The sequence below is a fragment of the Anolis carolinensis genome, chromosome 5 (assembly GCF_035594765.1).
Source record: "Anolis carolinensis isolate JA03-04 chromosome 5, rAnoCar3.1.pri, whole genome shotgun sequence".
Taxonomy (NCBI): domain Eukaryota; kingdom Metazoa; phylum Chordata; class Lepidosauria; order Squamata; family Dactyloidae; genus Anolis; species Anolis carolinensis.
This window is the reverse complement of record NC_085845.1, coordinates 139,760,641-139,785,508: the sequence shown is the minus strand read 5'-3', so window position 1 is coordinate 139,785,508 and position 24,868 is coordinate 139,760,641. Positions and strand designations below refer to the sequence as shown.

At 39.9% G+C, this 24,868-nt stretch overlaps 1 protein-coding gene across 1 annotated transcript; it reads left to right on the top strand.

Annotated features, from left to right (window-relative positions):
• Positions 1-5,759: 5,759 nt before the first annotated feature.
• On the top strand, positions 5,760-23,560 carry cav2 (caveolin 2). The gene is made up of 3 exons (XM_003221212.4): positions 5,760-6,169; positions 9,165-9,352; positions 19,195-23,560. The coding sequence occupies exons 1-3, from the start codon at positions 6,020-6,022 to the stop codon at positions 19,343-19,345; spliced, it is 489 nt and encodes a 162-aa protein (XP_003221260.1). The 5' UTR covers positions 5,760-6,019; the 3' UTR covers positions 19,346-23,560.
• The last annotated feature ends 1,308 nt before the right edge of the window (positions 23,561-24,868 follow it).

Here is a 24,868-nt window from a genome sequence, read left to right as displayed (position 1 = left end):
GTAGGCTTCTGATACTTTTTGGTATTTCAGGTGTGAATGGTCGAAGATACCACAATTTGGACAACACACTGCTACTACTTCAGAAGGGAGTTAACAGCAATGTTAGAGGCTGGAGAATTGCTACCTCAACAGATGTCTAGCTGTATAACTGGCTTACAACCAATATTTTGGTGGAGAGATCCTTCCTATAAAAACAAACTGTAATCCTAAACCTTTCCACCAGCTGAGCAGAAATGAAGAATGCTTCTTATGTTCAGGAAAGATAGCTGCTTTTGTGTATAAAATACAACAACAATCTGTGGTTTGCACATTAAACAGGAACATCCTCTGCTTATGGATCAAAGGATAAATGAATACATTTTATCATTTTTGGTATGGTTGTTCCTTGTTTGCATTTGACTGGCTCTGACTTGCCTATTTTTCACCAGTAAGGAATTTGAAAATATAATCCAGAGGTCAGTTAAGGTCGTTAGGATGTCTATGTTCTTTTCTTAAATTCCTTTACCTTCCCCACTTGTAAACTTAAGAATTTGGGCACAAGTGCCAGAACCGTCACCCTAGTAACTTCATAATAATTCCACAAGTTTTAATGGGTCCTCCAGCAAGTGACCATATTTACAACTATTTGCAGAGTAAATTTTATCGAGAAGTAAATCCATTCCCCTTGGTATTCTGTTTTTAGATGTGGTTGTCCCTGACGCTCTAGGAAAAAATGTCCATTTAAAATTCTGTCTCCTGCAAGGGAGGTAATACACACAATTCTGCCTTTGCTGACTTTTTTTTTTTTTTACTTACTGTCGGCTATTGCCTAGAAATTAATCTCCAGTTTTATTTATATCAGGCGTGTGAGTCGTGTGGGCTTCCAAGATGGTTGGACTATAATTCACGGCATTCTTTGCTATTGCCTGTGTCTACTACACTATGCGAACACAATTTTGTTCCTGTGTTATAAATGTCATTTCCTAATTGGTTCTATCATAAAAACATGGAAAAGGTTTATTAAACTGCAAAAACTTTGCTTTGCACAACATTTTGCAGCACATTTTTGCTATAGCTTTTCAATGAATATCTTATAAAGCCTCAACCAATTCAAAATAGTTTGTGGCAGCGACAAAAACAAAGTTTCCGGAGTATAAGAACTACTTTCAAAGTACGTATCCCACAATTAAACAGGAAATAACATTTTCAAACAAGGAATGAAAATTTTTTCAAATTTTGTTACATAATGCTATTTTTATTTGGTTATTTTATCTTGTCATTCCCCTAACAATGAGATTCAAAGTGGCTAACAATACATTTTAAAACAATGCAGATTAGAAATGATGCAATAAAAATTGAACAAACGCATAAATATAAAAGTTATTTAAAAATAAGTAAACTGTTTATAAAATTAAACACACACACATATATATAGGTAAGGTAAAAGTAAAGGTTTTCCCCTGACATTGAGTCCATTTGTGTTCGACTCTGGGGGTTGGTGATCATCTCCATTTCTAAGCCGAAGAGCCAGCGTTGTCCGTAAACACCTCCAAGGTCATGTGGCCACTGGCATGACTGCATGGAGCGCTGTTACCTTCCCGCCAGAGCAGTTGCTATTGATCTACTCACATTGGCATATTTTCAAACTTCTAGGTTGGCAGAAGCTGGGGTTAAAAGCGGGTGCTCACTCCGCTCCCCAGATTCGAACCTGCGACCTTTCGGTCCACAAGTTCAGCAGCTTAGAGCTTTAACACCTGTGCCACCGGGGTCTCCAGACATATATATAAATAGCATACAAACCATGAAAACCACATCATAAAGTATTAAAAACCCACCCTGGTCAGTTTCTAAAAGCCTAATGCATAAAAATGTTTTAACTTGGATTTCCCTTGCTGATGCCTGTTCAGCACACCTCTTTCCCCCCATTTACATGGGCATCACAGAATCACTGGATCACTGAATCATAGAATCACAGAATTGGAATAAACCACAATCAAAGTGCTATCTGAAACTGGGACCCCAAAAAGTAGAGTTTCGGGGAAGTTACCTCTAGTTACCATTCTCAGCTTTGGAAGCAGGAAAATAAAACCTGCAGATCAGCACTGCCAACTTTTCCTATTCTCTCACCTCCACATAATGGGCTCAAGATACCAAAATTCCCACTTCAGCTTCACCCCTGGACTTAGAACTGATACTGAAATGCGGATTCACTCGGGAAGAATATTGATCCCATAGGGGGGCAATGAATTCTTTGGCCCCTTCCACACAGATAAATAAAATCCCATGTTTTCTGCTTTGAACTGGGATATATGACAGTGTGGACTCAGATAACCCAGTTCAAAGCAAATATTGTGGGATTTTCTGCATTGATATTCTGGGTTATATGGCTGTGCGAAAGGGCCCTCCACAAAGGAAATCCCAAGACCATCATCCCAGGATTACTATCAATTACTATCAATTGTTTAATCCAAGAGTCTTCCCCTTCCCAGCCCTGATATCCATTAGCAAATATTGTTTCCCCTAAAACAATCACTTTCTATGTTAATGAGCTCCCACAGACAGAAAACAGAAGCATGGATACAGAAGGCACACTCGGGATTCCTGCAGTAAAGACTTAAGTTTCTCACCACACACTTTACACCAATAAGACTGTGGATCATAATTTGTACCATTCAGAGCAATGTCTATGATTTCCAAATGCCTATAACGTGCCAATGTCTGTAAACATGACGCATGCCTGATCTGGGAAAATTCCCTTGGCATTCTTCCTTGGCCAACTGAAGCAATAAAGCGATATCTGACTCTGTCCTCAACTATACGTGTCCGAATTGAGCTAATTTCCAGTAATACATCTGAGTTAGGTTAGCTAGATCAAGCTATCCAATAAGTGTTATAGAATGGAGAGCCCACAGGCAGAGATTCACTGGAGACCACATTGTCAGGGCCTCCTCAGACTGATACTACTCTGCTTAAATTCAACTGAATTTGGTGAAGAACATATGAAAATTACTTTTTGTGGTCTACTATTTCCAGAAGCTTTCCCTAAAGTCAGCATATTGGGACTTTTAGGGCTTTAATGCACAAAGCTGTTATTACATGGCAGTCATCTAATCGTACCGGCATGAGTACCCTTGTTACCACATTTGTTTCCATTCATATAATTAAATTGTAATGTTACCTTCACACACTTCTACTGTTCTGTGATTCTGAAATTTTTAAAGAATTTCTGCAGGTCCAGCCATGATTTCCGTATATACGATACTCATACATAAGTTGACCTCGTGGACAAGCTGAGGAGCTTTTAGGGGCTCCCATTGTTGTTGATGTTTATTTGTTCAGTCACTTCTGACTCATGGAAGTGGAAGAAGACAATAGAATAGTAAGGACAAGAGACCTATTCCAGAAAATCAGAAACATTGGATATAAATTTCAGGCAAAAATGTGCATGATCAAAAACAAAGATGCAAGGACGTAACAGAAGCTGAAGAGATCAAGAGAAGGACTATACAGAAGATCTGTATAGGAAAGATAATAATATCGAGGATAGTTTTGATGGTGTGGTGAGTGAATTAGAACCAGACATCATGAGGAGCGAGGTTTAATGGGCCTCAAGAAGCATTGCTAATAACAAGGAAGCAGGAGCCAACGGGATCCCAGCCAAACTGTTTAAAATCTTGAAAGATGTTTAAATTGTATAGTGGAAGGCAGAAAATATGTTAATTGTTTGTTGTGACTGACATGTAAATATGCAAAATCAATAACAACTCCCCTGCCAATGTTCACAAATTCACTTTAAAAACAATGGTGAGATTCCTGTTGATTATTCTTACATTTCTATTTCCATGGATGAGGAAAGGGGCTTGGAAAATGTCCTGACTTGCAAGAGATTGGCTGGTTTTGGATACAAGGCACCCTGAGTTAGGGAGCCATCTATGTTGTCCAATGAATGCAGTTTGGCTCAGTTTGGCTCAGTGCTCTGGAATCATAGGAGTATTTTTCATATGTATTTTATAGAAATAACATTGTAATATGTATCTCTTATAGAACTACATTTTAATATGTGTTTATAGAATTTTGGCGATGTTTCTGTGTTTTGACTGTGATGAGACCCGCCTCAAGCCATGATGAGAGACGAATAAGAAATAAAACAATTATTATTATTATTATTATTATTATTATTATTATTATTATTATTATTAGAGTTGGAGTTTTACAATGACTACAGCCTTCTCTGCCAAAGAGTACAGGTGCCTCACCAAACTACAACTCCCAGGATCTCATAGCATTGAGCCATGGCAGTTCAGAGGTGGGTAAGAAATAAAATTATTATTATTATTATTATTATTATTATTATTATTATTATTATTTTGGTTGGAGTTTTACGACTAGAGCCTTCTCTGCCAAAGAGTGCAGGTGCCTCACCAAACTGCAACTCCCAGGATCCCATAATATTGAGCCATGGTAGTTCAGCAGCAGGAAAAAAATTCATTATTATTATTATTATTATTATTATTATTATTATTATTATTATTATTGGTGTTGTACAGCAACTACAGTCTTCTCTGCCAAAGAGTGCAGGTGCCTCACCAACCTACAACTCCCAGGATCCCATAGTATTGAGCCAATACAGTTCAGAGGTGGGTAAGAAATAAAATCATCATTATTATTATTAGAGTTGGAATTTTACTACTACAGCCTTCTCTGCTAAAGAATGCAGGTGCCTCACCAAACTACAACTCCCAGAATCCCATAGTAATGAGCCATGGCAGTTCAAAGGCGGGAAAGAATTATTATTATTATTATTATTATTATTATTATTATTATTATTATTATTATTATGGGAGTTGGAGTTTTAACACTACAACCTTCTCTGCCAAAGAGTTCAGGGGCCTCACCAAACTACAACTCCCAGGATCCCATAGTATTGTGTCATTGCAGTTCAGAGGTGTGTAAAAATACAATTATTATTATTATTATTATTATTATTGAGAGTTGGAGATTCACAACAACTACAGCCTTCTCTGCCAAAGAATGCAGGTGCCTCACCAAACTACAACTCCCAGGATCCCATAGTAATGAGCCATGGCAGTTCAGAGGTGGGTAAGAAATAAAACTATTATTATTATTATTATTATTATTATTATTATTGAGAGTTGGAGTTTCACAACAACTACTGTACAGCCTTCTCTGCCAGAGTGCAGGTGCCTCACCAAACTACAACTCCCAGGATCCCACAGTATTGTGTCATTGCAGTTCAGAAATGGGTAAAAATACTATTATTATTATTATTATTATTATTATTATCGAGAAATGGAGTTTTACAACAACTACAGCCTTCTCTGACAAAGAGTGCAGGTGCCTCACCAAACTACAACTCCGAGGATCCCGTAGTAATGAGCCATGGCAATTCAGAGGTGGGAAAGAAATATAATAATAATGATAATAATAATAATAATTAGTATTAGTATTATTATGGGAGTTGCCTCACCAAACTACAACTCCCAGGATCCCATAGTATTGTGCCATGGCAGGTCAGAGGTGGGTAAAAAATACCATTATTATTATTATTATTGAGAATTGGAGTTTCACAACAACTACAGCCTTCTCTGCCAAAGAGTGCAGGTGCCTCACCAAACTACAACTCCCAGGTTCCCGTAGTATCAGTTCAAGTGGAATCATAAATCTACATAAAGTGCCCTTTGCTAGTTTCCCTTTTGCTTGAATCAGGCATCATCTGAAGCCACCTGCCAGTGGAAACGCTTCTCGTTGGGTTGGCTGCAGATCCCACACTCTTGGGGGTAGTTGTCCCAAAGGCTCTTGTCTCCTGGGCTTCCCCCGGCGCATGCGCGGCAGCCAGGCGGGCACAGCGGCGAGCTTCACCCCGGTCTACCGCTCTGGCTGGCGCTCCGGGGCGCGGTCGAGGAGGCTCCTGCGGAGAGAGAAGCAGGCAGGGAAGCAGGGAAGGGAGGGAGGCAGGCCCCGGGGGAAGGGCTGAAGCGGGGGCATCTCCCGGCCCACAAGCCCAGGACCAGAGCCGACCATGGGGCTGGAGAAGGAGAAAGCGGACACCAAGATCTTCATGGACGAGGACGACTTCCACCGGAGCGGCAGCCCGGCTTTGTCGGAGTCGGAGAAGAACTCCGAGAAAGCGCCCGACAGGGACCCACGCGGGCTCAACACGCACCTCAAGGTAAGCCAGACCCCGCATCCGTTCACACGTTACCTACCACGTAGGTCTTTCTTCTCTATCCACCTGCTACTGACTGACTGACTTGTTTCTTCCCAACTTCTGAGTCTTTGGGGTGTGTGTATTCCATTTAAGGCCATTTTCTCTGTGTCCTATTATGAACAGTCGCTGGCATCTTGTTGAGCGCGGTCAAGGCTCAGCGGGGATTCGAACCCTGGCCCTTCGAATCGTAAGCCGGCGTTCCAACCACTACACCAACCTGCCGCTCTAAACCGTGCTGCCTCTCTTGGCATCTAAGCTACCCCAGTCCCCCTTCCTTGCTGCTTCCTTCTTTCACAGTGTTTCTAAAGCAATAAACATGGGCCAACTTTGGCCCTCCAGGTGTTTTGGACGTCAACTCCCACAATTCCTAACAGCCTGGAGGGCCAAAGTTTGCCCAAGCCTGTTCTAAAGTGTTGAATAAATGCCGTCTGTACACTTGAACAACCATGGCTCAAGGCTATTGGATGGGGGGATCATATTGTATATAGCAGTGGTTCTCAACCTTCCTAATACAGTTCCTCCTCTTGTGGTGACCCCCAACCATGAAATTATTTTTTTCAATGCTAATTTTGCTACTGTTGTGAATCATTGTGTAAATATCTGATATGCAGGATGTGTTTTCATTCACTGGACCAAATTTGGCACAAATATTATTTATAGAATCATAGAGTTGGAAGAGACCTCACGGGCCATCCAGTCCAACCCTCTGCCAAAAAGCAGGAAGATGACATTCAAAGCACCCCCGACAGATGGCCATCCAGCCTCTGCTTAAAAGCCTCCAAAGAAGGAGCCTCCACCATTTATTTATTTATTCGCGACATTTATATCCTGCCCTTCTCACCCCGAAGGGGACTTAGGGCAGCTTACAAGTTATAGGTACATACAATATATTATATTATTGGCATAAGACCATATAAGCATTATATATTGCTATATTGTAGTATACCACTATGCTGCAATATTATTTGTAATATTACATGTAATATATAATATACAATTATAATAGTGTTATTGTTATTATATTATCAATATTATATGTATATACAATATATTATATTAGTAGTATAGGATAATATTAGTATTATATATATAGGGTATTATATATAATAGAAATTGAAATAAATACCCAATGCGCCCAAATTTGAATACTGGTGGGGTTTGGAGGCATTGACCTTGAGTTTTGGAGTTGTAGTCCACCTAGATCCGGAGCACTGTGGACTCCAAACAATGATGGATCCGGACCAAACTTGGCATGAATACTCAATATGCCCAAATTTGAACACTGATGGGGCTTGGGGAAAATAGACCTTGACATTTGGGAATTGTAGATAGATAGATAGATAGATAGATAGATAGATAGATAGATAGATAGATAGATAGATAGATATATTACACACTCTGGTGTAAAAGCACTGAGCTGGAGACCGAAAGGTCCCAGGTTCAAACCCCGGGAGCAGCGTGAGCGGCCGCTGTTAGCTCCAGCTTCTGCCAACCTAGCAGTTCGAAAACATGCCAATGTGAGTAGATCAATAGGTACCGCTCCGGCAGGAAGGTAACGGCGCTCCATGCAGTCATGCCGGCCACATGACCTTGGAGGTGTCTACAGACAACGCTGGCTCTTCGGCTTAGTAATGGAGATGAGCACCAACCCCCAGAGTCAGACATGACTGGACTTAACGTCAGGGGAAACCTTTACCTTATTATATTATAGTTGTATAATATAATATATTGTATGTATATATACTTGTAAACCACCCTGAGTCCCCTTCGGGGTGAGAAGGGCGGGATATAAATGTTGCTAATAAATAAATAAATAGTTGCTGGGATGTATAGTTCACCTACAACCAAAGAGCCCCTTAAACCCTACCAATGATAGAATTGGGCCAAACTTCCCACACAGAACCCCATGACCAACAGAAAATACTGGAAGGGTTTGGTGGGCATTGACCTTGAGTTTTGGAGTTGTAGTCCACCTACATCCAAAGAGCACTGTGGACTCCAAACAATGATGGATCTGGACCAAACTTGGCACGAATACTCAATATGCCCAAATTTGAACACTGGTGGAGCTTGGGGGAAAAGACCTTGACATTTGGGAGTTGTAGTTACTGTGATTTATAGTTCACCTACAATCAAAGACCCCCTTAAACTCCACCAATGATAGAATTGGGCCAAAATTCCCACACAGAACCCCCATGACCAACAGAAAATACTGGAGGGATTTGGGTTCCTAAGACCATAAGAAATATGTGTTTTCTGATGGTCTTTGGCGACCCCTCTGAAACCCTCCTCACGACCCCCCCAGGTTGAGAAACACTGGTATATAGTGTCCCCAAGAATGTATGATGAGTTATTGAAAGTTTTAGTGTGCATCTAAGTGTAGAATTAATAAAGTTTGACCACTTTACAGCCATGGCTCAAGGCTATGAAAATAAAGGGATTTGTATTTAACACGACTTTACTGCTATGGCTCAAGGTTATGGAATACTGGGATTTGTAGTTCTGCAAGGTCTTTAGCTCTCTCTTCCAAAGAGTGTTCCCAATAATGCAATCCAGCTAATGATTTAGAGGCATAGCGTGCATCTAAAGTATATAATTAATGCAATTTGATATTGCTTTACTGCAATGGCTCATGGCCATGGAATACAAGGATTTGTAGTTCTAACAACAGGTCTAACATTTGAGGCACCAAAATGTGTATTAGCCAGTGTTATTGATGGTTGTGGATTGGGGTGGGGTGTACTGTATTTTTTCTACTCCAAGGGAGTACCAGTCTGATATCTAATTGATCCATGAAGATGCTTTCTTTCAGTTGAGGAGACAGAAGCAACAATTTAACTCTCTGACCTTCCAGCCATAGACTTCCCCGCCACCCCTTGCATAACCAACCAGTATTTGCATTTCACATTGGAGACTGTGAGTGTTGCTAATAACCCTCCCTGTGTTTTCATTCCAGCTGGGATTTGAGGATGTCATCGCAGAGCCTGCCTCCACTCACTCCTTTGATCGCATTTGGATCTGCAGCCATGCTCTTTTTGAGCTGAGCAAGTATTTGGTCTACAAGGTCCTGACACTTGTCCTCGCGGTCCCCTTGGCCCTGGTGGCAGGACTTCTCTTTGCCCTGCTCAGCTGCCTGCACATCTGGTAAGAGCTCTGCCATCGTGTGTCTGCTGGATTGGGACTGTTGTCAACACACAGTGGCTGATATCCGATCAGCCATTCCCTACTCGAGTAGACCCATTCAATTGGATGGTGAGTCAACATGTAGGCAAACCCCATCAATTCAATGGGTCTGCTTTAGTCAGGACTAACAACAAGATTTAGAGAAATAGTTGAATCCGCTCTGGGATAGGATTTCTGGATCCTTTCATGTTTATAGCACTATGATTCAACTTTAACCGCTGCAGCAACATGTTTTGTTTTGAAATCTGCAATTAAGAGAGGGATATTTATACTTTCAGGACCCCCTGGTGGCACAGTGGGTTAAACCGCTGAGCTGCTGAACTTGCTGACCGAAAGGTCGGCGGTTTGAATACAGGGGGAGGAGTGAGCTCCCGCTGTTAGCCCCAGCTTCTGCCAACCGGTACCGCTCGGGTAGGAAGGTAATGGTGCTCCATGCAGTCATGCCAGCCACATGACCTTGGAGGTGTCTATGGACAACACCGTCTCCATAGCACCAACCCCCAGAGTCGGACACAACTAGACTTAATGTCAGGGGAAAACTTTATCTTTACCTTATTTATACTTTCCTCTCAGAGAGTTCTAGTATCACGCTATATTGCAAATCCCATGATTCTATACAGACATGGCAACAAAGTAGAATCACAATGTTATAATTATGTAGTGTGGAAGGGTCAGGTATATTCAGAGCTTAAGTTTAGGTTGATGTCCTACTTCCATTTGATTTGTATTAAGAATGGGAATTATTTGGCTCTCTCCACATTGTCTCTCCCTCCCCCCTCTCTTTCTATCTATATCATTTATCTATTGCCCTATATAATCCAGATTTTCAGATCAGATAATCTACATTATCTGCCTTGATCTGAATTATATGAGTCTACACTGCCATATAATCCAGTTCAAAGCAGATAATCTGGATTTTATGACAGTGTGGAACAATGGTTCTCAACCTGCAGGTCCCCAGGTGTTTTGGCCTACACCTCCCAGAAATCCCAGCCAGTTTACCAGCTGTTAGGATTTCTGGAAGTTGAAGGCCAAAACATCTGGGAGCCCACAGGTTAAAAACCACTGGAGTAGAAGGAACCTATCTATCTATATCATTCTCAGAGCCCAGGCCTGTTCATGTTTAATTGGCCTACTGGGTTTAGTGAAACTGACTTTCATACGAATACACCAAGCATTGCAGCCCAAATGTGCAAACTGCTGTGCACTCATTCCTTTCCTTGTGTGTGTTATCATACTGTACTAAAATTTCAGTTGACACAATTAGAAGTAAAGCTGAGTTCATTCATGTCCGTATTTCATTCAACCTCTCCACATGATAGCTGACCATTGTGCAGGTCTGATCCTTCAAAAAGCATTGATTTTTGTGTGAGTTTCTTTTTGTGACAACCGTACCAATCATTTTAGTTTCAATTATCATTTTGATTGCAGCTGTCAAGGGATAAATATGCATGTACAACTTAGGGCCCACTGAACTCAATGGGACTTTGCTTCCTAATAAGCACATAGTGACCAGGGTTTTCGTAGCAAGATTAGCTCAGAAGAAGTTGGCCTTTGCCTTCCTATGAAACTGAGCGTGTGACTTGTCCAAAGTCATCCAATGCATTTTCATGGCTGAGAAGCAACTAAAACCCTCGTCTGTAGCATCCAATCCAATATTCTTCTCACTATACCAGCTCTCACAGTAAAATATACATTGTTAATAGCTACAGTCTGCTGTCTTTTCAGCACCACATCACTATACATAACTTAAAGAGGGATTTAGCCTTGTTTGCCATATAGATAGCGGCCCCCTCAGGATTCGCAGGATCCTCAATTTCCAGCAACCGCATAACATCCCATGTTAATAACTGTTGACAATATGAATGTAGACACACATCATCACCATTTAATAATATGAAGCATGATCATCCACATTTTTCTGTATCTATATCAAGTCCTGCAACCAAACCCCTGTGGATACAGTGGACATTATATGTTCAAATCTTGTACAATAAACAGGTGTGTGAATTGGGAGAGAGCAGGGGAGTAAAGGTGTTTGCTATTTGTAGTAAAGTGCTTGTTAACGCCACACTGTTGAAAAGTATCAATTGGCGCTGTGTTCTAGTTGCATGCATTAGTAGGAGTCTTATTTAAAATTGTCCCCTTGAACATGTATCTATATGTATGGTAGCAGCGTGCCATGAGCCTCTTTGTCAGGAGTTGCCATTTGTATGAGTGTTCAAGATGTCACCATCCTCAGGAGCCAAAATAGACAAACCAACCAGGAGGCAACACATGAAGTACTTCATAAGGAAAACCTGTTGGTTCTTGGAGCTTCCATTTTGTGCATTGGCTTCTACGCCTATTGTGCTGATCCTGCTCATCCATTTCACACAGCATTGTTTGCGAGATATATCAAATGCATTTAGGCACCACCCCTATTACCCACCAAAGTACAATGATTGCTGGAAAGATCCAGAACTGGCACCATTCCATGCATTCATAGCCGAGTAAAGCTATATCCCATGTTAGCTTGTTCCTAACTTAATTGTTTGTTGTTTGGAACACTTTGTTTTAGGTCTTTTTCATCACGTAGTGTATGGCATATTTCATTGCTGTTTTACCCTAAAGATACCAAATTTTCTCTGATCTTGGAAATTACATAGAGTCAGCCCATGTTTGTACTTGGGTGGGAGACCACCAATGAATCCCAGGTGCTATAGGCTATATTTCAGAGGAAGGAACCAAGAAAACCATCTGTAGAAAGCATGGGGTCACCATAATCAGCAGGCAACTTGAAGGTGCATATACACATACACATTCCTTCGAGGGACTGGCACACTTCGCCCAGAAAGTATATCAGACCCCTTGATGTAGTTGCCATGTTTAGTCTCACTTAAATGCTCAAAACCACTCTAGGTTTTTTTCTTCTTGAGAGTAGGACAAGTAGATTTCACATCAACATTAACATCAGGTGGCTGACACAGTTCAACCTTTTGGTGTATGGAAAGGGCAGGGCTTTTTAAAAAATTAATCTTAACAAGCCAAAATAAAGCTCATATTGTACAAAACGTTTCCTTCGCTTTTGTGATTTTTGTTTATTGTATCAAAAGCAACATACTTTTCCATGACTGAAATCTTTTACAGGGTTGGGAAGGGCAGGGCAAAAATGCTTCCATTCCTAGGGCAGAAGAAAGGATTATTAAACTAACAAATATAGAAAGTAGAAAATAGCATTCATTATCCTTGGTCATATATTTTGCATAACCCTTGCTTTTGTCAGACTTAACATATATTTTGCATAATCCTTGCTTTTGCAAGGATTCACATTAGAGGCTTGCAATCAAGGAAGACGCTGAGTTAGGGGAGCTAAAGGGATCATAGTTTTAATTTATTAACAGAAAGGCTAACAGTGCCTTTTACAAGAGGCAAATGTTTAATGAAGGCTTATCGAAGCAGATAAGAAGTGCATAAAAGGGAAGAGCATCAGAGGAAAGATATTCACAATTGAAAAATAACTTCTATGCTACAACAGCTAAAACATACCGTGCAATTATCAGCCACAAATGGAAGAAGAAGGCATCTTCTAGGGGCTCACGCTGTCTTTATTTCCAGCATTATTCTTACCATTGAAGATATTCTTATCTCTTTCCAAATGTTCTGAATCTTAGTTTGTATCAGGATTTTCTATACATCCAAAAGCATACCTCTTGAAAGCCCAGCCTTAAGAGTGGACCTTGTTTAGTGCTGACCACTTGAAAGAATACTGGTTGCTGATAGTTTCCATATCAATGGGGTGGGTGATGAGTCTCCCCCGCTTTTAGTCCAAGCTTTAAAGCAGCTTTCCAAGTACTGAACATGTATTGAGGAAAAGTTCACCACCCTGGATATCTATTTACAGTTCAGACTAAAACTTAAATGGATGTGCAACCCCACTTAAATGGAAACCATTGGCCAACGCTGCCTCCATCATGACCCAAACCTCCATATATTGGATGATGTCCTAAAGCAGGAATGGCTGTTATAGATACGATAGATACTTCTCATATCATAGCTCTTTCTGGCCCTCTCACCATGTAGTGGACTATACATGAATACAGCTGGCTTGCTCTTCTAAGCCTTTGGTTGAGTCGTTTTCAATCTGTGGACTTAAACTTCTAAAAGTTGCAATGTAACCAATTGTGAGGGATCCTGCAAAACCAAACCTTGAAATCCACTGTCCTTAATACATGAATGTTAGCAACAATAAGGCCAATGTAAACCATTGACGCATGATCATGGGCTCATTACACAAGGAGGGCTGAAAGTTTTTATCTGTGCAATAAATAATGATATGCGTCTGTCATGGTTCAATGAATGCTAATATGGGTGGAAGCACATGTAGTTGCACAGATTGTCTGTCACTAGTGGTTTTGCCTTTCACTTGAAACAGTGATCTCAAACTTTGGTCCTCCAAATGTTTTGGACTTCAGCACCCCAAAGCTACAGCTAGTTTGGCTAACACAGTAAGGAATTGTGGGAGCTGAAGTCCAAAACATTTGGAAGACTAAAGTTTGGGAACCACTGGGTCGAAGTATGTAGTCGATGGACTACAAGAAGCAAGAGAAAGCTAAAGAACAGCAGCATTAAAATGTGTTGAAAAATCCAGATCTTTCCTGGGGCTCAAAGTCAGTCATCCCTTTTGGAAGAAATTCCACAAATGGGGCACACCACACCACTGTTAAAGCTCTTGGTGGCTCTTCATTGTCTCGTATCATAGAACAAGCTAGAGTAGAGATGTTAATAATACACTGCAAATAAAGGTCAATATACTCAAATGCACAATTCCTGTAAGCTCTTGGTTTAGGGTTCAGATGTTTGAAAAAGTTAAAAGATTGCATGAAGTAATTTTTCCTTCCATAGCAGGAAAATAGTCATGGTCATTTAATGTCTTGAATATTCTGATTTCCACTTTATGACTTTACAATCCCTTTTGCAAAGGAGCAGTCTTTATTCAAAACTGTGGAGGTGGACTTGTGGGGCTATTGTTCTGTTTTCCTGTGGAATCCTTTCAATTTGGGAGTGTGCAACTGCTGCTTGTTTGGAGAGCAGGGAGTGAATTCCATTCAAACGCTCCCAGTGTCCTTTGGGGGAAAGCCAAAGCAACTCCAGTGGTGCGGGGATTGCTGGATTCCCCCCTCCGCTGCAGCTCTGCCCCTGCACCGCCTCCACCGGTTCCCTAAGAGGGTGTAATTCCAGCCACAATATTTTGTTTCTTTGGCTTAAAAAATAGAGGGCCTGTTTATTAACTTGCCTGAGAGCCCTGTGTGTTGAGAGGCTAAATTCCATCTTGTGTGTAGAGACCCGTTTTGCAAAGCCTCCATTAGGAAGCCTTGCTGGAGTGCCAACAGAGAGGAGTTGTTACAGTGTTAGCATGCCAAAAATCCACATAAGAACTTGACCTCACATTCCTTCTGCACCCAGAACTCTCTGTGAGGAGAGGAGCCCTTGTGTACCCATGTTGGAGAGCAGGGTTTTACCTCTCTACTCCTTCAACCTTGCATATATATACAAAATTTTCTTCATTCTAATACGAAAAAATTATAGATTCTTTGTAAAATAATATGGGAAGGTGGATATAAAATTTGCTCTGTGTGTGTTGAAAGCTTTTGTTACTTTTTGCTTACTTTTGACCTTTTCCTCTTGCAGGCTTAGTTAAACTGGTGGCCATAGTTACACTATCTGTTAGGTATGAAACAACAATTTGAACCCATGCCAGTACCACCCAGCAGTTCACTGAACTCTTTTCAAACTTGTTAAGGAATGGGTTGCCACTCTACATTCTTCTATTGCTTACATGGGTCGCTGTCTTTTCCTTTGGCTGCACACTTAAGAGGACGAAATGACAAGAAATACATTATTTACTTAAGTTTTACAATGGAGCCTTGCAGCAAAAGTTTGCTTGTATGGATGTGATGTAGTGACTCACAATCAGCATCTCCAAGTGATGCATGATAAATTCAGCCAGTAACCATAGAGATCAGAGTCTGGCCTGAGCTTCTTGGATATAAACAATATTGTTTATGTTTATCTTTGAATGAAGCTCAGTGAAAAGTGTTCCCCCCCCCCCTCTCTCTCTCTCTCTCTCGCTCTCTGGTATGTGTAATGGTATCATAAGAAATGTTATGGGTCCTCCAAGATATCATGAGTTCTATGACTTATCAGGAGACCTTATACATAGATAAATGTTGTCTCAGGCTTTTAGTTACTTGCTTGTAGCAAGAATTGTTTTGAAATAAAACTAAAGGCATAGAAGCTATATGAAAATTATGCTGCTTTTTAACATAGGCCACAAATGACTGATGTGCCATTTGTTAGGCTACTAGTAGTACAGTAGTTGTATTTACCATACATAACTTCTCATTCTAGATCACTAGTTCTCAACCCGTGGTCCACGGCCCAGCAGTGGGCGGTGAGAACGAAAATCCGGTCCGCAAACCTCCTTCCTCTTTATTTTATTGATTTCATTTCTGCTTCTTTCCGCTGAGCCGACCATTGCATTGGATAGACCACAACAACTTAAATATGGTTTTCTGTGGGTGAACAGATGACAACTACTGGATGGCATATGTTCTGTATCAGAAACCAGAACTGATGTGCTCTATCCAATGCAGTTTTCTGAATCAGCACTCCAAATAACCAAACCGAATCTAAAGTTGACCAAAAACTGATTTGTAACACTTTTGGCACCAGTGTTGGAGAGTGGTCCCCAGTTAAAGTGGTCCCTGGTCAAAAAAAGGTTGGGAACAACTACTCTAGATACTACTTTTACACATTTATATGCTTTGCAAATAGTATAGACTTGTATGCTGGAATTATTCATCAGAATTGAATTCCTGGTAAGGAAATATGTACTACTTACTTGCTCATGCTTTACATGTACAGAACATTTGATCCAAATCGAATGCCAAAATCGGAGGAACCTGGGAGGAAAGTTGGCTGCATTGCAACAAGATGTGTGAAATCTTCTATAGGAGCTTTATAGTTAGGACGTTCTATTTAATTCTACCATTTGTTCACTTGTAGATTCAGTTTAGGTCCTAAACTTTTAGGGTTCTGTCAATAATATTCTAATGGTCATTTTTACTCTTTTATTTCTCATCATGATGAGTGTTTGTAGAATTATATTTTTGCTCACTTTCTTTTCACCAGCAAAACAGTCTGGTTCAAGCAAGAGGAACAGGTCAAGTAAAAATATCTGATATTTCAGATCTAACTCCTAAATCATTTAGAGCACTGCTTCTTAAACTGTGGGTCCTGACCCCAAATGGGGTGCCCTTAGGTCAATGTTGAGATCACAAAAGAATTGGCAACTGTAAAAGTTTTCTGAAGGCCACCTAAAAATTACACAGATCTGGTAGCAAAAACATACAGCATTTGCATTGGATTCTGCAGAAAATGCTTCAGCTGTATTTCATAAAATAAAGGAAGCCTGTTTAGGATTGAGAGAGAGAGTTGGCTGATCTGGTGCAAGAGAAAGAGGCAGGCATGTCTTCTTCAGCCAGCCTAACTGCACATGTCTAAATCTGGATTCAGCTCAAAGCCTACATTGTTTGCTGTTCCAGTAAAGCAGAAGGAAACATTAAAAAAACCCCAACCCATTCTCTTTCAAATCCAGCAGGCTGCAAGCATAACAGTAACAGTGCTATATTTTGAACCATATAACTCAGTCCAGGAAAGTACATTTCTAACCTGTGCATCAGGGTAAACTGGCTGAGAGTGCCAAATAGGTGCATCAGCAGCACATTGTCATGGCTGAACTTTGAATGGTTAAGTGGCTCAGTGTGGGAGCTGAAATACCTTATGTTCTGAAAATGCTTCCCACAGTCACAATTCAGAGTTGAGTAGAATATTCTTCCTGGTCCTTTGTCTATGTTCTCGAATTGTACTCAGGAATAATCTGCATAATGTAATTTAAAAAGCATGCTAGGGGAATTAAAGCACAACATATGCTTTTCATATTGGAGCCAATATAGCATTTACAATATCGTTGCTGTTCCACCCAGAATCACATGTGGCAATCCTTCTCATGTGTGTTGTATGAGAAGGATTACTTGGTGCTTTGCTCTGCCCTGTTTTTAGAGCAGAGATTTTTCACACACTGATGGTAAGGCTAGATTAAATTGATAACAAGTACTTTTCACTCATTTCCTGGCTGAGGTGTACACACAAAACTGTTGATGCCAAGTATTTGCTACCAATCATTGTGTCATCAATCATGTTACCATGCAAGGCACTTTTTCAAGACTAATAAAATAGCTAGTTAATGTGCTTATCCATTTTTCTCCAATATACTTTGATGAGTTTAGCAAACTGTTAGAATTTAGGGAGAATCTTGTGACATATTACATAGTTATGGCTCTTTGGATCCACTCTTAACTGTCAGGACCCGATACTATGGAATCCTGGGATTTGAAGTTTGGACAGAAATCGGAGTTTTGTGCTAGTGAACACAGTGTTGGCTTTCAAAAGTGGACCTCAGAAAGCATTGTAAATACATCAACAAACTATAAATCCCATGATTCCTGGAGCAGTCGTGACAGTTAAAGTGATACCAAGCATCTGTGTGTAGTATAAATATAGTCTTAGGTAGCCATTCATACAATGGATCCAGGTTTTCTATTGCATGTACTATATGAACCAAAGGTGTTGAGTAATTCCCAAATAGCAACCTGGTATCAATTTCAGTAGAGGCCTTTGCAGTTCCCATGCTTCATAGGCCTGTATTAAAAATTATAATATTGACTGTGACATTCTCAGTCACTGAAGGAATGTATGAAGATGGTGAGCATCAAGTCAGTCTACTGCACCATTTACTAGCAACAGTCCTCCAGGAACTTTTCCTTCAACTGCAATCTAAATCTTTCCCTTCGAGTGTGGTCTAATTGAGATGAGTATTTCACAAGCTATACAACAACTAAAGAATCCATTGTCAAACAGATATATTGAATGCCTTCAGAATATTTTCCGTGCTATGCTGAGTATGTTCCTTCTACCATCCTATCTGCTGAAACTCCATATTCAGATTACAGTGAGGAAATGGGACATGGATGAATCTGTGTTCCATAGAAACTTCACAATGGTAAAAAAAAGGTGAAAGAGCTTGCTGTTCTTTATCATGATCTTAAATTGTTCATCAACATGGTGCCAAATTTGTAAGCAGACACACTTCAGTAATTGACTCTTCAAAATGTATAGGCTAGGTTTCATTTCTAAAATTTTGTTAGGTGTGCTACAAATAATAAGACTGCAACTCTGAGCATTAAGACTAAGTTCCAGTGAAAACAATTATTATTATTAAGCAATCCACATCTTGTGTTTTAATCTTTGTTCTGTGTATTTTAATATGTATTTTATAGAAATGCATTTTAATATGGGTATTTTATAAAATGTTTAAGATGATTATGTGTATTTAGCTATGTTGTTACCCACCTCGAGCCATGAGGAGAGGCAGGAAAGAAATATATTATTATTATGCAAATTTGAACATTATCATCTAGGATTGAGTATTATTATTAAGCATTGTTATCTAATACTTAAATGACAAAATAATGTAAGATACACATAAGAAAACAACTACAAATTAACTGTGCAGTGTCTTGCATTGTTTATTTGAATGTTGTACATAAATTAACTGTTCAAAATTTACTCAATCCGTTTTAAAATTTGTTTTAAACTTATCTTAGTGTCTCCTGGGTCTGCTTTTGAAAAAAATATTTTAAAAGCATCCCAGGTTGGGGGGAAAGGTATACTAATATTTGTTTCTTTTGTCTTCTCTATAGGTTTGTGGTGCCCTTCATAAAGTCTTGCTTGATGGTCTTGCCCTCTATACAGGCTGTGTGGAAGAGCATGACAGACCTTTTGGTTGCACCTGTATGTCGCAGCATAGGAAAGTGCTTCTCTGGAATCAAGATACGCCTGGACCAAGAGTGAACATCTGGGATTTGACACGTCTCTGTTCTTCAGTCAAGTTAAACTTCCTTGCTGACATAGCATGAAGATACTTAAGCGTTCATTCCAAAACTACTACTGTTTAAATGGCTGGCTGCTTGGTTTTTCTTCAGTTGGGTTGCACTGTTTTCTAGAAAGGAAGCTTGCTCTGGGGATGGAGAGGTATTGTTTGAGAAAAACTCTAGTCTTGTTTCTAACTGAAAAATAACAAGCTATGTTTGGAAACACTATATTTAATGGTACTATATATTGTCTGTTTCTCACAGATGAGTCTTTGAGGACATACATGAATGAACAGATCAAATATGATTGCTTAGAAATAGCCTTTGTAGTATAAAGCTACTATGACGTATGATTATGGGAACTTGCTGTGCGATGTATCCAGATCTGTTGAGGTGCCCAGTTTTCCTGAAAGTTATGCCAGCTTTTTATCTATATCTCAATGCTACAGATATATGAATGCATCCAAAATATAGATTACCACTCTTTGGAACCTTCCTCATGTGAATTCTAGTGGTCATCTTTTCCACTTCCCTCAGTAGCTGGTTTCCTATATAATCCTATCAGCTTGTTGCATAGCCTATTAGTATTTTTATGCATCTGCAGTGTTCCAAATCCAGTGACTTCTAATTGCAAGGGATCCTCAGAATGCTGGGTTCAGTCCATGGGCAGCTATAATGTAGTCAATACTGGGAGCTAAGAATTTGAGCTATAGCTGAGATTTGAGCAGGAACCTAAAATGCATTGGTTGCATTGATCAGCCATGGGCAGAAACTCAGGCTGATGTTTAGAGTAGGCCTAACTAATCCAGAAGCTTCATGCTGCTTGCCAATCACAGAGACCAATGCTGTGTTTCCCTTCTTCATTCCCATGTTGAATAAAGGCTATAGGACAATTGTGGTCAACTGTGTGGGGAAAGGAGAGAATTCTCCCCCAAATTATGCACAGGCAGCAAACACACTACACACAGCAAGCCCTAATATCTTCTACCTTCTGTAGTCCTTCTCAAAATGGTAACAAGAATGACATCACAACTTCTGACATCGTTTTGAGATGGAAAGTAGTACAGGGTTCTAGGGTGACTGTGAAAATGGGGTGTGATATTTCTGTATGTTTTCATGCCTTTGGGAGGAGGCTTTGCTTTGGGAGAAAAAAATGCCTGGAAATTTGGGGGACCTTGGTCGGGGTCCAAGGGCCACAAGAGTAGGGTCCAGGAAATACGCTTTGCCACCCTTCTGTGGAACCTATGCACAGACATTCCTGGGTAGTATATTAGACTAGGGTCCAGTCCTAGCTTGAAGAGTTCCTGTTCAGGCCTTGGAATTTCTGACAATAAGGAGCTCAACCATACAAGCATTAAGCACATGTGAAGATCTCCTCCTAAAAGAAGAATGCGTATAGCCTCTTGCCTTTCATTCAAGTGAACAGAGAAGCCTTTTCAGTAACCGCATGGTTTTTGGCAGGACGTAGGGTGACAAATCACCATCCCTCAGGCACGTAACATACGTAACTGTGACCCATCATTGCTTCATTCTGAAAGGTGTGTTTCTTTAAGGCATCTTTTTTGAGCTTTATTCTGTATCTTGTTTAGCCTGCAGAGGAGAAGGCTGAGAGGAGACATGATAGCCATGTACAAATATGTGAGAGGAAGTCATAGGGAGGAGGGAGCAAGCTTGTTTTCTGCTGCCCTGCAGACTAGGACACGGAACAATGGCTTCAAACTACAGGGAAGGAGATTCCACCTGAACATCAGGAAGAACTTCCTCACTGTGAGAGCTGTTCGATAGTGGAACTCTCTCCCCCAGGCTGTGGTGGAGGCTCCTTCTTTGGAGGCTTTTAAGCAGAGGCTGGATGGCCATATGTCGGGGGTGCTTTGAATGTGATTTCCTGCTTCTTAGCTGGGGGTTGGACTGGATGGCCCATGAGGTCTCTTCCAACTCTACTATTCTATGATTCTATGATCTTGAAACTGTATGCATTTCTGCGAGGGATATGAACACACAGTTCCACTACGCAAACCTGTATGAAGAAAGGGAAATCATTAAATACTTTTCTCTTCTGCTTTTCAAATTCTTAAGGACCTGAAGGAAAATAAAGCAATGTTACTACAAAACAAGGTGTTGGTTTGGAACAAGAAGTAAATCCTGAGGCTTTATTTAATGAGCCCTCTGACTTTGTTGTATATACTTTTTTCCGACGTAAATGAACTTGGATGGGTTACCTTGAAGCACGGATTATTTTTACACTCTTGGTGTACTTGGCAAGTGGGCTGCTCCAGCTAATTGCCCACTCAGATGATCTGATACTGGGCATGGAAAGGCTGTACCATGAGCACAAGCCTGCAAAGTTTTCTACACAGGAAGAAATGAGGATCTTTTGAATTATGGTATATACTCATGTATAAGTGGACTTCATGTATAAACTGAGGGTAGATTTTGGTGCCAAAATTATGAATTTTTATATAACCCATGGATAAATCAGGAGTTGTCCTGCAGAGAGGGGAAAGTGCCAGCTGCCCTAGTCATTGCCATCATTTTCTTACCCAGGATTTTTTTTTAAAAGGAAAGAAGTAGCACTGCAGTGGAGATAGTAAGAGGCCAGTTCTTCCTTTCAGTCTTCTTGGGACAGAATGAACTCTCATCTTCCACACTTAACCCAGAGGTGATGGTTCCTTCTTTGATAAGACACAATATTAACTTTGGCCTGTGTTTTGGAGGTTTATTTTTGATTAAAGTTTCTAGACATGTACATGAGAAGTATGGAGCTCCCGATGGTGCAGCAGGTTAAACCACTGAGCTGCTGAACTTGCTGACCAAAAGGTTGGTGGATCAAATGTGGGGAGCAGGGTGAGCTCCCACTGTTAGCCCCAATTTGTGGCAACCTAGCAGTTCGAAAACATGCACATGTGAGTAGAATAGGTACCGCCCCAGCAGGTAATTGTGCTTTATTCAGTCATGCCAGCCACATGACCTTGGAGGCATCTACAGACAATGCCGGCTCTTCAGCTTAAAATGGAGATGAGCACCAGCCGCCAGAGTCAGACAAGACTAGACTTAATGTTAGGGGAAAACCTTTACCTTTAACCTTACATGCGAATATACAGTATCCTCTGTATCAGCGATTCAGTGTGAAATCCTTTTGTTTCTCAGAGGCTACAGTATCCCATGGAGAATTATATGCTATAAGTGTCTGATCTCAGCATATTTTCTACAGGTAGATAGTCTCTGTTCCTGGCATATGAAGTTTCAATGTGCAAAGCATTTGGCATTTATGGGAACTTGAGTATCTATAGTGTAAGGCCAATGCATGTCAAAATGACTGGCATTTGTTGTTTAAATCAGTGACCCTTGGGCTACTGGTTTAGGGGATCAGCAGTCTCCATCTCCCCCAAAGTGCCATTGAGTTCCTTGTTTAATTTTTTCCCTGGAAACTTTGGCCAGAGACCCACACCAGTCCAAGGACCACTCCTTTGAGTGGCACTGATCTAGGTTATGCAAAACATCAACTGAAAGACCTGTTTGTATTTCAAAGCAAAGCAAAGCAAGCCAAAGACGTTGTACAATTCCACTTTAATATCTAAATATTGTAATACAGCTATGCAACAGATTCCAAATACAGTATGTATGTATTTTTAAAATTATTTTTATTAAAATTGTCTACATAACTCTCAGAATTTTATGCTTTTGTACGTACCACAATCACACAACTAAACCTTTTGCTGACACTTTCAGCTGGTGGGATGTTCTCTTATAAAAAGAAACATGAACATTAGGAAATCCTGGTCTCAAGTCTTGAAACTATATTATTTTAGAAACTAACAGAAAAAGTCAACTTTCCATACATTTACAAAAGATTAGGGAGTTCAATAGGCATGTCATAAAACATGAAATTTCCATTCATTTGGAACTCAAATGTACTGCTGATTTAAGATTGTACTTTTTTGTAAAGGATGTCAGTGTGCTGCAAATTAAAATACTTTCTTCAAAGTGTTACCACTTTAATTGAATATTTTTAGATTATCTTTTTCAAATATGAAAACAAAAAATAATTCCAATGACCCTTTCCAGAGTTATATATTAATAGGACATGTTTCTATTTGACTTCTCTGAATCAAAGTCAGAAACCTTGCTCCAGAATTCAAGGATGTGAACAGTCCATCAAAGGACAAAATAATAAAGTAAAATTCTTGATGTGTTATTGTTGTTGCAGTTGTTTTTAATGAAGAGAGCTGCTGCCTTTGCTAGATATGGTTCAGTTATTTGCTTATAAAATTAAATAAATTTAGGAGTATATTTAGGTTGCCAGATTTGCAATTTTACATGCACCTGCCTGGGAATACATTTGAACTCAGAAGAGCTTCCTTAATAAACATGCAATGCCTATGATAACATAATTACATAAGTTTCAGAGGACTTAATTGTGCATGCAGTTCACATTAGTGAATAAAACTACCTAAATAAGCATCAATGTGTTCAAAACAGGTTTGAAGTCTTGATCTTTGTTCCCTGTTTCTTGTAACAGTAGAAGCATTGCTTTCTAACACTGGAATTCTTTTGCAGTGAACTGCAAAATCCTTAGGAGCAGAGTTAGATATTATACACTTCACTGGAAACTAAGCTGTTTTGCTGAGTTCAGAAATGTTCCAAGCCATGTTTGGAGTGTTAGATCATGACAGCAGAAATGCATCTCACGGTGTACAGTATTGTAAACACAATAAAGAATACTTAGTAAGATAATAGTGCCTATGTAGAAATGCCAACTCCGTGCCAAAACAACACCAGAATGATATGGTCTCTGTTCTTCACAGATGGTATCCACTTTATGAAAGCCGAAAGTAGGATCAGCCCTGGGAGATCACCAATGAATACCAGGGGCTGTGGGTTATATATTTAGTAGAAGAAACTAGCAAAAAACAACTCTGGGTATTTTTTGCCTAAGGAAACACTATGAAATTTGTTTCATAGGAAACTTGAAGCCTCATGCACATATAATCTGCTGATGATCAAGCACAGAAATTGTTATTGAAGGCATTTGTCTATGACAGGGGTCCTCAAACTTTTAAAGCAGAGGGCCAGTTCGCAATCCCTCAGGCTGTAAGGGAGACAGACTATAGTTTGAAATAAAAACATGAATGAATTCTTATGCACACTGCACATATCTTATTTCTAGTGCAAAAAAATTTAATATTTAAAATTAAGAACAATTTTTTACATTTAATATTTATTTATTTTAATTCATTCAAATATACATATATTTGCAAGTGTTTGTTGCATACAGTGCAATACTTTCTAGCTACTAATCTTTCAGAATAATTTTAATCTACTGACCCGTATTTCAATGGGAAGTTTGAGCCTGCTTTTGGCTGATGAGTTAGTCAAGTTAATTAGGAATGTTGTTGTGTGCCTTCAAGTCGTTTCAGACTTAGGGTGACCCTAAGTCTAAAGTTTAGGGCGGAGTCAGGTAAATGAACTTAGAGGGCCACATTCAACCCACGGGCCTTAGTTT

Excerpts from the sequence above, each read along its gene's own strand:
- cav2 (XM_003221212.4), top strand. The coding sequence starts at position 6,020 with ATGGGGCTGGAGAAGGAGAAAGCGGACACCAAGATCTTCATGGACGAG. Across the intron at positions 6,170-9,164 it reads GGCTCAACACGCACCTCAAG|CTGGGATTTGAGGATGTCAT; the intron begins GTAAGCCAGACC and ends TTTTCATTCCAG. Across the intron at positions 9,353-19,194 it reads CTCAGCTGCCTGCACATCTG|GTTTGTGGTGCCCTTCATAA; the intron begins GTAAGAGCTCTG and ends TCTTCTCTATAG.